Source organism: Furipterus horrens, unplaced genomic scaffold (genome assembly GCF_987537825.1).
Source record: "Furipterus horrens unplaced genomic scaffold, mFurHor1.1.pri manual_scaffold_3, whole genome shotgun sequence".
Taxonomy (NCBI): Eukaryota; Metazoa; Chordata; class Mammalia; order Chiroptera; family Furipteridae; genus Furipterus; species Furipterus horrens.
In genome coordinates, this window is record NW_028327173.1 from 203,808,361 (window position 1) to 203,820,859 (window position 12,499).

Sequence of the window (12,499 nt, forward strand, 5' to 3'; positions counted from 1 at the left end):
ATTGCCAAGGCAAAGCTACTGAGTCGGGATGGTCCGCCCCACTGAGAGGTGAGGCTCAGAGAGGGAAGGGTCTTACCTTCGGTCCCACGGCAGGGTCAGCCACAGACAGGTACCCTGACTTCCAGCCTCACGGCCGCTCCTACAACCCCATCTCTACAGAGAGGAGTCTAGGGCCCAGAAAGGGAAAAGGTCTTGTCCAGGGCCACTCAGCTCCTCATCCCTGTCCAAGCTCCCAGCGTTGGGGTGGGGGCGAGACAGGACGCCCGCTTGCCGCTCCGGTGACACAAGCCCCCTCCGTTTCACCCCGCAGGACTTCATCTGCGTGTCGTACCTGGAGCCCGAGCACCAGTCACGGACACTGGCGTCGCGGTCGGACACCCTGGCCACGGCGCTCTGCGCTCAGTGCGCGGATAAGTTCGAGGTGACGCAGCCCCAGGACCACAAGCTCTTCGTGCTGGTGGACGGGCGCTGCTTCCAGCTGGCGGACGACTCGCTGCCGCACCACATCAAGGGCTATCTGCTGCGGAGCGAGCCCAAGCGCGACTTCCACTTTGTGTACCGGCCCCTGGACGGCGGCGGCGGCGGGGACCCGCCCTGCCTCGTGGTGCAGGAACCCAACTTCCTGTGAGCCCAGGGCCGCCGACCCTTCAGTGGCAGTGTTTACCAAGGCTGGCTGGGCAGAGAAGCGGGCAAACGGGGGTCACACTCGCTCACCCCACACGCTCACACTCAGCTGCGCCTCCTCATAATATGCAGGAGCCCCACCTCTGACCACACATGCTCTCAACATGGATGCCGACGTGCCAAATATGCCTGCCACCCACCGGGCATGCCTAGGCCACTGTGGCAGGATAGTTGTGAAAATGACAAGAATCAGTGGCCAAGTGTGTGCTTCCTGAAGGAGAGCCATAGCACTGGGAGGCCAAGGTACTCGTGAGGCAGAAAGGGAGACCGGGGCTCAGAGACCAGGGACTCTCCAGCCAGCTGCAGCACAAAGAGCTCAGGCCCGGCCCCTGTTCACAGACAGCGCTCTGCCTTACCCACCATGGCCGCCCAATCCAAAGTCTCCCCTGAGCCTCCAGGATGGCACTGGGACATTTCGGATGTGCCCAGGATCTCAGGAGTATCTCTCCAGGTGTGCGTGAAGAGACAGCCCCCCCCCCTCCCTGCCCCAGAGCCTGCCCTCAGCTATTAGCACCCAGTCTCTCCTGCAGCTCTGAACACCTCCAGATGCAGTGAGACATACACCGGGGCCACCAAATGAGGCCAGCTCCATGGCTGCACGGACAAGCCTGGCCTCGGCCACACGGGAACACTGACAGGGCCCTTTCCTTCCCTGGTAGACACCCCAGGGCTGTGGCAAGAGACACCATGTGGAGAGAATTTAATAAAAGCCCTTTTAAACTGGTATCTCCTTTTCTCAAGGGTCTGAAGCCCTGCTTCGCCAGCCAGGCAGCCCATTAACAGCCTAACTCCCTTCCCAGGTAGAGTTCAGAAGACCCCCTGCTTTCCACTGAGGGCCCTATCTTTTGAGAATTTGCAGTGTACCCTCAGCCCTCAGGGCCCTGGCCCCTTTGTGCCCCTCAGCCTGGTCATCTCCTGCCTCCTCGTCACCTTGGTTCCCATCATTCTGACCTCTGGGTTATTTCCCAGTCTCTCACCTTCCTGCCTCTGCTAACTATCCCAGCAATACCATTCCCTAGAGCCTTTACCTGGTCAAACATCCTATTCACCAAAGCCCACCTCCTCCAGGAAGGCTTCTCTGACTTCTTGGGCTGACCAGATAGCTCTTGGCCACATTCCCTCAGCCCCCCAGGCTCATCTCTCTCATAAGAGAGGTCTCATCGGATTGCAGTTGTCTGTTGCTACTTCTGTGTTCTCCACCAGCTTTGGATCATTCATGTTTGTATCCGCAGCATTGATTTCAAATATGTATCTGTGGAGTGGCCGCTAAATGTCAGCATTCCTCCAGGGCCTGGGAAACAGCAGAGAATAAGGCAAAGTTTGCATGAATAGCAATGAGCAGAGCGCCCACTGGAGGTCAGCTGGACCTACCTGAATTAAACTCCGGGCCATCAGCCAGCTCATTCAGCCAGTCAGCAAACACCTGTAGGACTCTGGCTCCAGGCCAGCCCTGTGTGACATGTGGGGGTTGCTCCAGATGCAGCCAGCCCTGGAGAACTTTCCAGGCTGGGGATCGGTGTAACAGACATGAGAAAACAGGCAAACCCAGAAGCTGAGGGCAGCCAGCCATGATCCCAGGTTGCTGTCACCTTCTGCAGACCCTGTCCCTTCCCTGAGCTTCCAGTACTCCCTGCAGCCCAGAGCTGTAAGGCAGCGTGCCCACTGCCTCCAACAAGGCCTGAGACTGGTGGAGAAGGTCAGGGCGGGGCCCATCTACCCAAGCACCCCTTGCCCGGGTGGGGCGGGATTCAGAGGGTGGATTGAGGACCAGCCCAGCCCTGAGGGTATTATGTTAAGCTCCCAGGAAGAGAGCCAAGCCAGCCAGTAAGCTGGCCTGAGGGGACCACTGTCAGAACACTGTGGGGGGGGGGGGGGGGTGAGTGAGTGTGTGTGTGTGTACATGTGTGTGTGAGGGTGTACACCAGGCCCACCGTCCTGAGGCCAGGGCTGGGGTCCACCCATCATTAGAAGAGACCAGCAGAGGAGCGGTGGGGCCACCTGGAGGCCCCGTCATCCAGATGCCTCTGCCCCAAAGAAGGTGTGATGGACAACCTCGGGCATGGGGGCCCCGAGACAGGCCGTTACACATGCTGATCGGGGACTGCCTGGTGCTGTTAGCGATCCCTGCATAATTTTATTCAATCTGCACCATGGCCGTTTGAGGGAGGTATTTGTGGATGAGGACAAGTAGGTTCAAAGGAAGGAGGGTGTGAGTCTGCTCGGCTGCCGGAACGCAGCGCCACAGAGGAGCAGCTGCAACAACAACAGAATGGATTTTCTCACAGGTCTGCGGGCTGGGAGTCTGCAGGTAAGCTGTCGGCAGAGCTGGCTTCTCCTTGGCCCCCAGATGGTGGCCTTCTCTCCGCGCTCTGTGTCCCCACAGGGCCTGTGCTCTGTGCAGGACACCCCTGCTGTCTTTTCCTCTTCTCCCAAGGACACTGGCTCTATGGGATTCCAGCCACCCATATGACCTCATTTAACCTGAGTTAACGCTTTGAAGGCCCTGTCTCCAAACGCCGTCACGTCCCAAGGTCCTGGGGCTTAGGGCTTCGGCGTATGAACTTAGGGAGACACAATTCAGCTCCTAACAGGGGTGGCTGACAAGGTCACATAGCCAGTCAGAAGCCAAAGTGAGGCTTGAACTCAGGGCTGACTGACTCCCCCCCAAAGCTAGGGTTCTCTTTCCTGCTCCGTGCAGCATCCCAAGTGACCTGCTGGTAGAAATCCAAAGTTAGCTAAGACGTACCTGTCGCAAGACCCAGCTCTGGGTGAACTTGCCTGAGGCAGCCGGCCCTGGTGAACACCAGAGGGCTGACCTGATGCAGAGGCAAGCGAACAGGCCCAGCTGCTCCCCAAAACTTGAGCCAGGGGGCAGGAGCCCAGGGCTGTGTGTGTGTGCACACATGCATGTATGTATGTGTGTGTGTGTGCACACATGCATGTATGTATGTATGTGTGTGTGTGTGTGTGTGTGTGTGCGTGTGTGTCCAAGGGTGATGGGACCCCAGGCCATGACAAAAAGCAAGGGCTCATCTGTGTCCCCTCCCTGGCATTTGTCCCCTGTCCCCTCGGAGGGCTGGCCCCCTCCTTCCCTCCGCTTCTCCTGACCCTGTAGCCTGGGGCAGAGACTGAACCAGCAGTGCCGGGAGAAGCCACCCAGGGCTTCTGCAGAGACAAGCATGTCCTCACCCTGCTGTCCCTCTACCCCCAGGCCTAGCCCTGACACCTGGGTGCAAAGTCCCGCTCATCATGAAGTGTCCAACTGGCCCTGCAGATGCCTGGCCTGTGATGGCCTCCCCTCAATGTGGGGTACCCAATTCACCCTAGTTACACGTGCGTTTCTGCTGAGGGGACAGGGGACAGGTCAGCAGGTGAGGTAGGCAGAGAAGACCAGAGACCCTGAGACCCGCTGTCCCCATTGGTGGGCCCGAGGCTGCGTCGGGAAGGCCTGGCACACATTTGTGGGTGTGGTCACTGTGTGGGCTCTCAGTTGGCCGGAACATGGTACTGGGGCCACCTGTTGCTCTGCATTGTCACCTGAGGTGGTAGCCCTGTGGCAGGAGCCAGGCCCTTCCTTCTCAGGAAGGTCGCAGGCAGCAGGGCTTTGGGGAGCCTGTCCTCCCTGGCACCTGTCCCCTCTCCACTTGGTGGGCAAGGAGAGTTGAAGCAAACATAAAGTTTGCACAGGCTGTGCGCCAGCAGCACAGTCGTTTGTCTCGGTCCCAGGAGTCTCGTGTCTTCTGCCAGCACCTACGACGCTGTGGCAGGTGGCCTTGGTATCTTGCAAGTAGGGTAAAATCTTAGACCCTTGATAGTTCTTCACAAGGAAGATGGAAGAAAGTGAAAAATCACAGAAAAGTGAACTAGAAGTGCGCTGCATGCTGGGTAACCAGTCATTTCAAGGCGGCTCGAACAGAAGGCCTGAGCGAGGACGTGTGGGAGATGAGGCCAAAGGGGCAGGTCAGGCCGGGGCCTGCGTGGCCCTAGTTGGCAGCACAGGGAGTCTGGAAATTCCTTCCCATGTAGAACAGAATTGGAGGGGACCACATGAGAGAGGGGGGAGAGAGAAAAGAGAGAGAGAAGAGCTACAAACTGATCTACAGCTGGTAGCTGCCTGTGCTGGCTGCCACCAATCCCAGGCCTGGGGTCACTTAGCAAAAGGCACAGGGCACCCCAAGGCCTGCCCCACTTGCCAGCTGCACATAAGACTCACCAGTGATATAGCCTCGTGCTCTCTGCGAGCTGGGTGAGGCAGGCTCTCAGGGGGTCACCAGGGTAGGGTGAGTGGTGCTCACTAGGCCTATGCAGATTCAGGTTTGGGGGAGGCTCCACTCCGGAAAGATGGCGCCCACCTGCCGGCTGTGTGAGTAGAGGGCTCAACACAGGGCCAGTGGCGGCTGTCCCTCCAGCGCTTGCCCTGAAGCCACACAACCCAGTTGCTCCCTCTACATCTCTGGCACCCCCTCCCCCAAGCTGCTGTCCCTCCCAGAGCCCAGGTGAGTGCCTGCCAGCGAGTGAGTCTGTGCACAGGCCCTTTAAGAGGACACCTGGGTTTCCAGCAGCCTTTTGTCTCACCTGGGGGGACGGAATCCCTGCTGATTTTCACAGCCAGATGTTGTGGGGGCTCTTCTTCCTGGCACTGGTGCTCCAAACTGGGGAGCCCACAGTGGGTGTGGGACCCCTGTCTCCTTAGGGAGGACCACAGATTCCCCCCAGCTTTGCAGTTTCCAGCGAAAGGTGCCAGGAGCCCTTCCCTAAACTGTACCTTTGGCCAGAGATGATCTCTGCTGCCCCCTGCTTTTCAGTCTTCTGTAAGACCAAGTACAGTGAGACTAAACTTCACTGGTCATGAGCCTTAATTAGGTCCTTGGTTTGGTTTTCAAACCTGGAAAGAATTCTTAGCTACAGGTACACCTTGGAGGAGTTGTGGGTTTGGTCCCAGACCACCCCAATAAAGCGAGTTCCTCAGTAAAGCGAGCTGTAGTCTTTGGAGGGTCTTGCCTGCAATCTGTAAAATCCACAATACCTGTGAAGCGCAACAGAACGAGGTGCGCCTGTGTGCTCCGCTCAGCTACCAAAAGCTGCAACCCACGTGTGTCCAGTAAGTATTAAGGGCTCACCTCAGGCAGCCCGGGACTGAGGGAGGCCCTGGGATGGATTAAGCCCTTCCCAGAAGAGCAAAGGAGGCCTCCCCAGCTTGCCACAGTGAGAAGGAAGCAGTGAGAAGCCGGGAAGAGAAGTCTCACCAGAAACCAACCCTGATGGCACCTTGATCTTGGACTTCCAGGACCTCAAACTGTGAGTTATTAAAGCTCCCCAGTGTGCGGTGCCATGTCATGGCAGCCCGAGCAAACCAGGATGAGTTGGTCACCCTGATTTCTGAGCCGATGCGTATGAAGTGTGGGGGGTTGTGCGGTGCAGGATCTAGGGTACGTGCTCTGTAAGGGCTAGCAATGACCACATTCCTTCAACGACTGTTTAGCCACCTGCCCTGTGCTAACTGGTTTAAGATACGGAGGGCGCTTAACAGAGGAAGCCTGCCCTCGTGCGGGTTACAGGCATTTACTGATTGCTCAGACCAAATCATCAGCGTCTAGCTGTGACTGATTAGGAACAGAGCTGTGTCAGAATTCAGACAGGGCCAGACTCTGCAGGAGTGGCCCGTAGGCACCTCTCTCCGCTGTCCCATCGCAGAAGCCACCAAACCAAGCAGTCGCCCCAGCTGCTTCGTGTTTCTAAAAAGTGGAAGCTGAGGAGCACCGGGGCCTGGGCAGATGGCACAGGTGTTTTGACAAATGGCTCTAGGAAAGTCCAGCTGCCCTGAACTTTCCTTTTGACTAAGCGAGGAACTCCGAAAGTTCCCCATCTTGGCCGCAAGGTAGCAGAGAGAACACACTTGGGAAAATGTGGTGCCAACCAAAGGCTTTTGTAAATGTCAGAAATACCTTATTGGGCATTTTCATGGCGGCACAGCAGAAAGCCTCATAGATACTGAGTATTTATAAATCTAGAAGTTTCTTCCCTGGGGCTGGCATTAGTCGCCTTCTGTGCTCTCTGGGGCTCAGATACAAATTCCAGCAGTGGTGGCTGCTCCTCAGTACGTCACAGGGCAGCCGGTGGAAGCAACTGACTTTATGTTGGGAAAGAAACTCACATGTATCAAGCAATTTCCCCTACATGCAAGACTTTGCTTTATTTTACATCTATCCTCATCTGTTCTTTATTCATTCAAAAACATGTATTAAGCTTCTACTGTTTCCCAGGCATTGATGTAGGCCAGATAAGCTGATAAATATATAATATAATGTCAAGTTGATAAGTGCTATAAAGAAAGAAATAAACAGAGTAAGGGGACAGAGTGTAATGCAGGCTGGTGCTTTAGATGGAGTGGCCCAAGAGGGCTTCTCTGAGGAAGTGACATTTGAGCAGAGACCTAAATGGAGTAAGGGAGCAAGACAAGCAAATGCCTAGGAGAAGAACATTCCAGAAAGGGGTCATAACAAGGGAAAATGCCCTGACATGGAAATTGGGTTGGTATGTTTGAGAAGAGCAAAGAGGCTCCTGTGTCTGAAATGTGGTAAGCAAGGGACCAGGGAGAGGTGACTCAGACTGATCATGTAAGGCCTTGTGGCCACAAGAGGGACCCCAGTTTTTGTCCTGTGTGTGTTGAGAAGCTGTCAGAGCAGTGATTCTCAAAGCTCGCCATTTGTTAGAATCATCTCAGCAGCTCTAATTCCAGTGCCTGGGCCTCACCCTGGACAACCAGAATCAGAACTCTAGCGCTGCAGCCTAGACGTGCTGATTTTTTCTACATGCTCCCAGCGATCCTGATAAGCAACCACAGCTCAGACCCACAGCGTGTGATTTCATGTGTGAAACCACAATAAAAGCTGCGAAACATGATGCGAACACTTATTGTTAATGACAGTATGTGCCCTTCTGGAAAGGCAACTTTGGCTGCACTAAGTGTGTGAAAAAGTGGCGTGGGTCCTGGAAGACAGCTCTTGAAGACTGTGAACTTGAAGTTGGAAACCCTGCCTCCCATCAACCCAAACGACTCTTGAATGGGGAAAATGCAGTCTCTACACATCCTGAGTCACTTGATGCTGTGATGACTGGCATGCTCAGCGTGGAGGGATAGCCAAAGTCCAGGCGTATTTTCGTTCCTGCGTATTTTCCAGAATGTGAAGTTCAGCTACAGACCTCTCCATGGTGAGGTTTGGATGTCCACGCTGCTGTTGTTAGTCACAAGCACAGTGAGCTGCTGGTGGTCACGTCTCCACAAACCGTAAAAAGCCCCTCGCGTCCTTGCCCTTCCCCCTGGGCCCTTGCCCTCTTGTTCTGTCCACATTGTCATGTGATCTGCTGAAGGCATCTATGGAAATAAGCATGTTAATTGAGCAAACCTGTTAACTGATGTAGAAAAGAATGTGTTGGGGGTCTCTTACGGAAACATCCGGGTGTATGTAATTTTTAGATCATTTCCTCAAGCAAAGTAGGCCAGACACAGCCACTGTGCCTTCCACTCAACATCAGAGCCTCTGCCCAGAGGAACAGCATGTACATGTGCCCTGCTTGGGCCCTATTTTGTGGCAAAATGAAGTGTGATGACTTCAAGGCCTGAGTTGGGCCCCCACCTCTGCCCTGGGAAGGTCACCAACAGGTTGGTCGCGTGATCCATTCTCTTGAACTCTCAGGAGTTCTGCTGAATCCTGCAAGCCCTTCTTCTCAACCGTCTCTTTTTCCTTTTGAAGTATATTTTATTATGTTATTACAGTTGTCCCGATTTTCCTCCCTTTAACCCCCTCTGCCTGGGACCCCCTTCCCTCCAGCAGTGCCCCCCTCCCCCCAGTTCATGTTCCCCAGTCAGTGCACCAGCAACACGGGCCCTGGGCCCAGGAAGCCTTTAGATGGAGATGTTGACATTTGTGCCCCACTTTCCGGCTGAAGGTTGAAATTCATGTGGATAAAAATCAAGTATCAGTTGGATGTGGCATTTAGCAGAGATTAAAGCTCATAGAAAGCTTTTTGACTGGTCTCTGAAATTTCTGCTTGCAATTTTTTAAAAAGAACAAAGAATGGTGGACCGTGAACAGTGTGGTGGGGCAGCAGAGATACACAGCACTGGGGGTCTTTCTTTGTTCTTCTCTAGAGCGCCTCGCAAGGAGAGAAACTCACAGTCAATGGTGGTGCTGTAGGCTTGCGGATCAATATTCCCCCCATCAGCAGCTTGGCAAGTGGCCAGTGGCCTGTTACCTCAAGTTCAGTTCTACAGGGTGGAGGGAGGGCCCAGTGAGCTTCTTGCTAGAGCTTTTGGATGCTTGAAATCTCTCTGTACTCCCCTGAATCAAAATGTCTGTCCAAACCTAAGCCATCGTTTTGAATATCCTGTACTTAGTGTAATTTTTAAATTAGTTTTTTTAAATCAAATCAGTATATGCAAAAATCTCTACAAGACTTGTTTTGAAATAGAGCAATCCCTTTCTCCTGGCCCCACCCAATTCCTTCACCCTAGAGAATACTCTGAATTGTTTCATCTGATCGTTTATCTCTAAATAGCATCCTTACAGAACTACTTGTTGGCTTCTCACTTCCTACCATAGAGGAGGAGAATTTAGTTTTACACACACACTGCCTTTCACACCGCTGCAAATGCACGTTGTCTGTGTGCGGGGAGGGGGTGTTCCCAATCCCCAATACAGCTGTACAGTGATTTTTGTTAGGTTAATATTCACTGTTATATTATTATACTTCTGTGCTATTTTCATATAAGCCACTTAGTGAACGATGATTAGTGTTTCCTTTTCTACAACGGCTATGTGCACTAACAATGTACATAAAGTGCCAATGATTTAAAAAGTGGAGAATGAGGATGGGATATCATTTTTTTTTCTGTAATTATAATCATGGATGGTAATATCAGTATTATTTTGAGATATTCTAATGGTATCATCCCCTGTACCCTTGAGAACCAGCATTCTTGATGTGGAAGAAAAGAGATACAATATAGATGATGATAAAATCTAGTAGTCTTGAACAGTATGAACTGCTGTGGTATTTCTATCACATGCATATATAACTTACATACATGCATATATATACATAGTATTTCCTCTGCCTCTGTCCATAGAAAAGACCTAGAAACAATACTAGCGCTTACATTGTTGTCTTGAAAAGAAACCAGGATTTCTTGAAGAAATAACTGCTCCCATTTTGGGGACAGGAAATGTACAAAATGAGCATGGATCATCTTGACATACCACATAGGAAGGAAGCTATCAGTTTACTAGGGTCATGTCAAAAGGCTTTGGGGAATAAACCTGGATGATTCAATTGGCCATAAAAAAGGACTCTCTGAGCTTCAAAAAGTGCAATGGATTAAAACCCCTAAGATATGTTTAAGCCATAAGTTCAAAATATTTAGAAAGCTCATTGAATCACCTTTTAAGGAAGAAAGGGAACCAATTTTTTAAAAACTAATAGGACAAAACTGAGTGTTTTCCCTGCCTTTCCTACGTTAGCTAGCCAGTGGGTTTTTCTCTGAATGTTTCTGTGCTGTGCCCCTGATGTGCCAGAAAGCAGGTTTCTACATTTTGAATTAGAAAAAAAAAAAATGCTGGTCCTCATTGTGACACACCTAGAAAGGTCACCCTTATTAGAAATCTAGTAGAAAATGGCTTCATACAAACGGTGAAGAGCCCGTTCCTACTGGGGGCCTATGAACCATAGAAATCAAGGCATTGCGACTAACGAAACTGCCTTTTATTTGAGAAATGGAACACAGCTGCTTGACCCTTCAGAACCGTGAACACTCAGGTTTCTGTATTTGTTAAACAGGTAAAGATATGCTTTTTTCTACAGGGAGGACACGAGAGAAGCAGGATCAAGAGGGCACTTAACAATTCTAGAAAAGGTTTTACCACCCATATCTTGAGGCCTTTTAAGATACACCCTTCAAGAATTCTACTTTTCAGTATTTGTATTTCTTTGAAAGCCAGCCAGCACTGGTGATTACCCATATTGGGCATTAGTGATAAACACAGGCAAAAAAAATCTTGTACTTGTTACTTAAAACCCTAGAGCACCCCACATCTCTAGGTCAATAAGAGTTCTTTATCCTGAAGTCATTTGAGTAGCCAGCCCTAGGAGGCCCTTACTGAGAAGGGGTGTTTGTGCTAATAAAAAACTGGCCCATGAAACAGCAAGTATCACCCCTGAATTTGTCGGACAGCCCTGTTTTCCGGCATCTCACCTTCCATTCAGACTTCAAAGGCTTCACTCGCTGCCAAGACAGACAGGTTTCCCAATAGGAAGAAAGGTGGTCATCAGTGACAAGTTTAGTAGCTGTTACCTTTTCTCTTTGCTTTCTCTCTAGATAGCTATCTAAATAGCCGGATATATGGCTTATTTCTTTTTAAGATTTTACTTATTTAGAGGGGGATGGGAGGGAAAAAAAACAGGGAGAGAAACATCGATCGGTTGCCTCTTATACAAGCCTCAACTGGGGACTGAACTTGCAACCCAGGCACATGCCCCAACCTGGAATCAAACCTGTGACCTTTCGCTTTGGGGGACAACGCCCAACCAACTGAACCACACCAGTCAGGGCTAAATGGCTTATTTTAGACTTTATTGAAGTATAATTAACAAACCACACAATTTCCATTTAATGTGTACAATTTGATGGGTTTTTGTATATTAAAGAGTTGTAAAATCATCACCACAATCAATATCAGAGCATTTTCATTACCTCAGAAAGACTCTCCATACCCACTGGCCATCACTATTTCCCCATTTCCTCTCCCCCCAGGCCCCAGCACCACTCATCTGCTTTCTGTTTCTGGAGATTTGCTGATTCTGGACACACGCTATCAATAGAATCACACAACATGCGGTCTTTTGTGATGGGCTTCTTCACTTGGCCTACTGTGTGGCATGTTATCAGTGCTCCATTCCTTTTCATTGCTGCATAATATTCCACCACATGGATGTAGTTAGTGGTCCTCTTACACGTCTTTCACACACCCACTGTACATACCTCCCTCTGTGGGGCACCAGGCAAAGGGAAATGAAGACAAGTCAGGCAGCCTTTGCTCTGGAGGAGCTGAGATAGCCCCTTTACCCCTACACTTGGGTTAAGGGCAGACCCTGACACCTGCTGTTGAGATGCAAAGAAAGTACATGCAGAGAACATAGGGCTTCTGGTGGGTGAGGAGAGGAGGATGCTGAAGAAGGTTTGAGGGAGAAACAACACCTCCAGATATACCTTGAGGATCTGCCAGATGGAGGGGAAGGCACTGCAGAGCAAGAGGCAGAGCACAGAGCAAAGGCACAGGAGGCTGAGAAGTCCAAGGAGAGCAGAGGAGCAGATACGGAGCGGCCGGAAGGGAGGAGGGTACAGGAGGCCAAGGGCAGAAACTGCACAGTCAACAGCCTCAAATTAATACTCGGGGTCAGTTACAATCTTTTATTTTTTCAGACTTGCTCATTATTGAGGAATAAAACATAAAAGCAATCAAAACATTATTTTCTAAAAATAGCTTTCCATTTGGGGCTTCAGGTGCCCTTCAGTAAAATCATTTGGAAGACTTAAGAGGCTCCAGCTTCGAATTCCTCAGCACGTGGAGGGATTCTTTCACCAGCTACAGTGGCCTAAGTGAACTGAACTTCCTGCTCCTGAAAACGAATAGGAAAAAAAGCTTCTTCGAAAGCAAAGAGACCCTTCTCAACACAGCTCTACCCAGCCGAGTCTGTAGTTTTCCAGAGCGCCGCATGGGGCCTGCAGGAGGCCGGGGAGGTAGGGAAAGGCCGGAGG

The 12,499-nt window shown here is 51.3% G+C and overlaps 1 protein-coding gene across 1 annotated transcript in view; it reads left to right on the top strand.

The window, feature by feature from the left end:
- Positions 1-1,410, top strand: part of RIN3 (Ras and Rab interactor 3) — a 115,854-nt gene extending 114,444 nt beyond the window's left edge. Inside the window, exon 10 of the mRNA XM_090271326.1 lies at positions 311-1,410. Coding sequence (XP_090127452.1) covers positions 311-628 — 318 coding nt within the window. The 3' untranslated portion in view covers positions 629-1,410. The remainder of the gene's footprint in view (positions 1-310) is intronic.
- Positions 1,411-12,499: the final 11,089 nt, after the last annotated feature.